We start from the raw sequence: 748 nt of genomic DNA, 5'->3' as shown, positions 1-748 counted from the left end.
CCTTACTAGTGGTTTATACCTGATAAATAATTTTTCTAATAAAACAAAACAAAGCACTTCAGGCCCTTTGAGTTAGTTTAAGATATTTCCACAGTATTTTTCAGTGTGTTTAACACAGTCCAGTGTTGTGGCCTGATTTAATTTGGACTTCTAATAAAGACACTGACAGTTTTATATGCTGTCAGAGTTTGCAGCAAACATTTGTCTTTATCAGTTGACTTCTGTTAACAAACAGTGTTTTTCTTTCTTTATCTGTTTGTCTGTACATGTTAAATCAGCTGCATCATCTCTGACACACGCCTGTGAAAAACCAACACACCAGCAAATAATTAAAGATTTCAACCATTTAGATCCAAAAGCTAGTCCACCAGTTCCCTTTCACAAACACCACCAGGGCTCCACACACCTGTGCCGTGGACGCTTCCTCGAGGTTTCCAGACGTCCAGCAGTTTGCGCTGCCGGCTGATCTCCTCTTCGTACTCCACCAGGGTCTTCTCCACCGCACTGAATATCTCCTCGGCGGCAGCAGCCAGTCGCTCGCTGAGAAACCGCCTCAAACTGTGAACCGAAGACATCGCTGCTTCATCACAGGTCAAATGTGTCGCTACGACTCGGCTACTAGCGACCTGTGTATTTACTTCCGCCGGGTGTCACACTGTCGCGCTCCGGCAGCGGACGTGAGTGGAGCGTCTGGTTCCGCTTGTCATGAACGAGCTGTTTCTGTTGTTTTGAGCGATTTCTCAGACAG

At 45.7% G+C, this 748-nt stretch overlaps 2 protein-coding genes across 2 annotated transcripts in view; both read right to left on the bottom strand.

Moving 5' to 3' along the window:
• Positions 1-346, bottom strand: part of LOC103372626 (zinc finger protein 239-like) — a 2,284-nt gene extending 1,938 nt beyond the window's left edge. Inside the window, exon 1 of the mRNA XM_008302309.1 lies at positions 320-346. Within this exon, the coding sequence (XP_008300531.1) occupies positions 320-346 (27 nt within the window). The remainder of the gene's footprint in view (positions 1-319) is intronic.
• LOC103372622 (zinc finger protein 37-like) overlaps positions 1-617 on the bottom strand; it is a 17,143-nt gene extending 16,526 nt beyond the window's left edge. The window contains exon 1 of the mRNA XM_008302307.1: positions 407-617. Coding sequence (XP_008300529.1) covers positions 407-575 — 169 coding nt within the window. The 5' untranslated portion in view covers positions 576-617. The remainder of the gene's footprint in view (positions 1-406) is intronic.
• Positions 618-748: the final 131 nt, after the last annotated feature.

This window comes from Stegastes partitus, unplaced genomic scaffold (genome assembly GCF_000690725.1).
Source record: "Stegastes partitus isolate 25-593 unplaced genomic scaffold, Stegastes_partitus-1.0.2 Scaffold1793, whole genome shotgun sequence".
In the NCBI taxonomy this organism is placed as follows: domain Eukaryota; kingdom Metazoa; phylum Chordata; class Actinopteri; family Pomacentridae; genus Stegastes; species Stegastes partitus.
The sequence above is the reverse complement of the archived record's forward strand: the minus strand, read 5'-3'. Positions and strand labels throughout refer to the sequence as shown.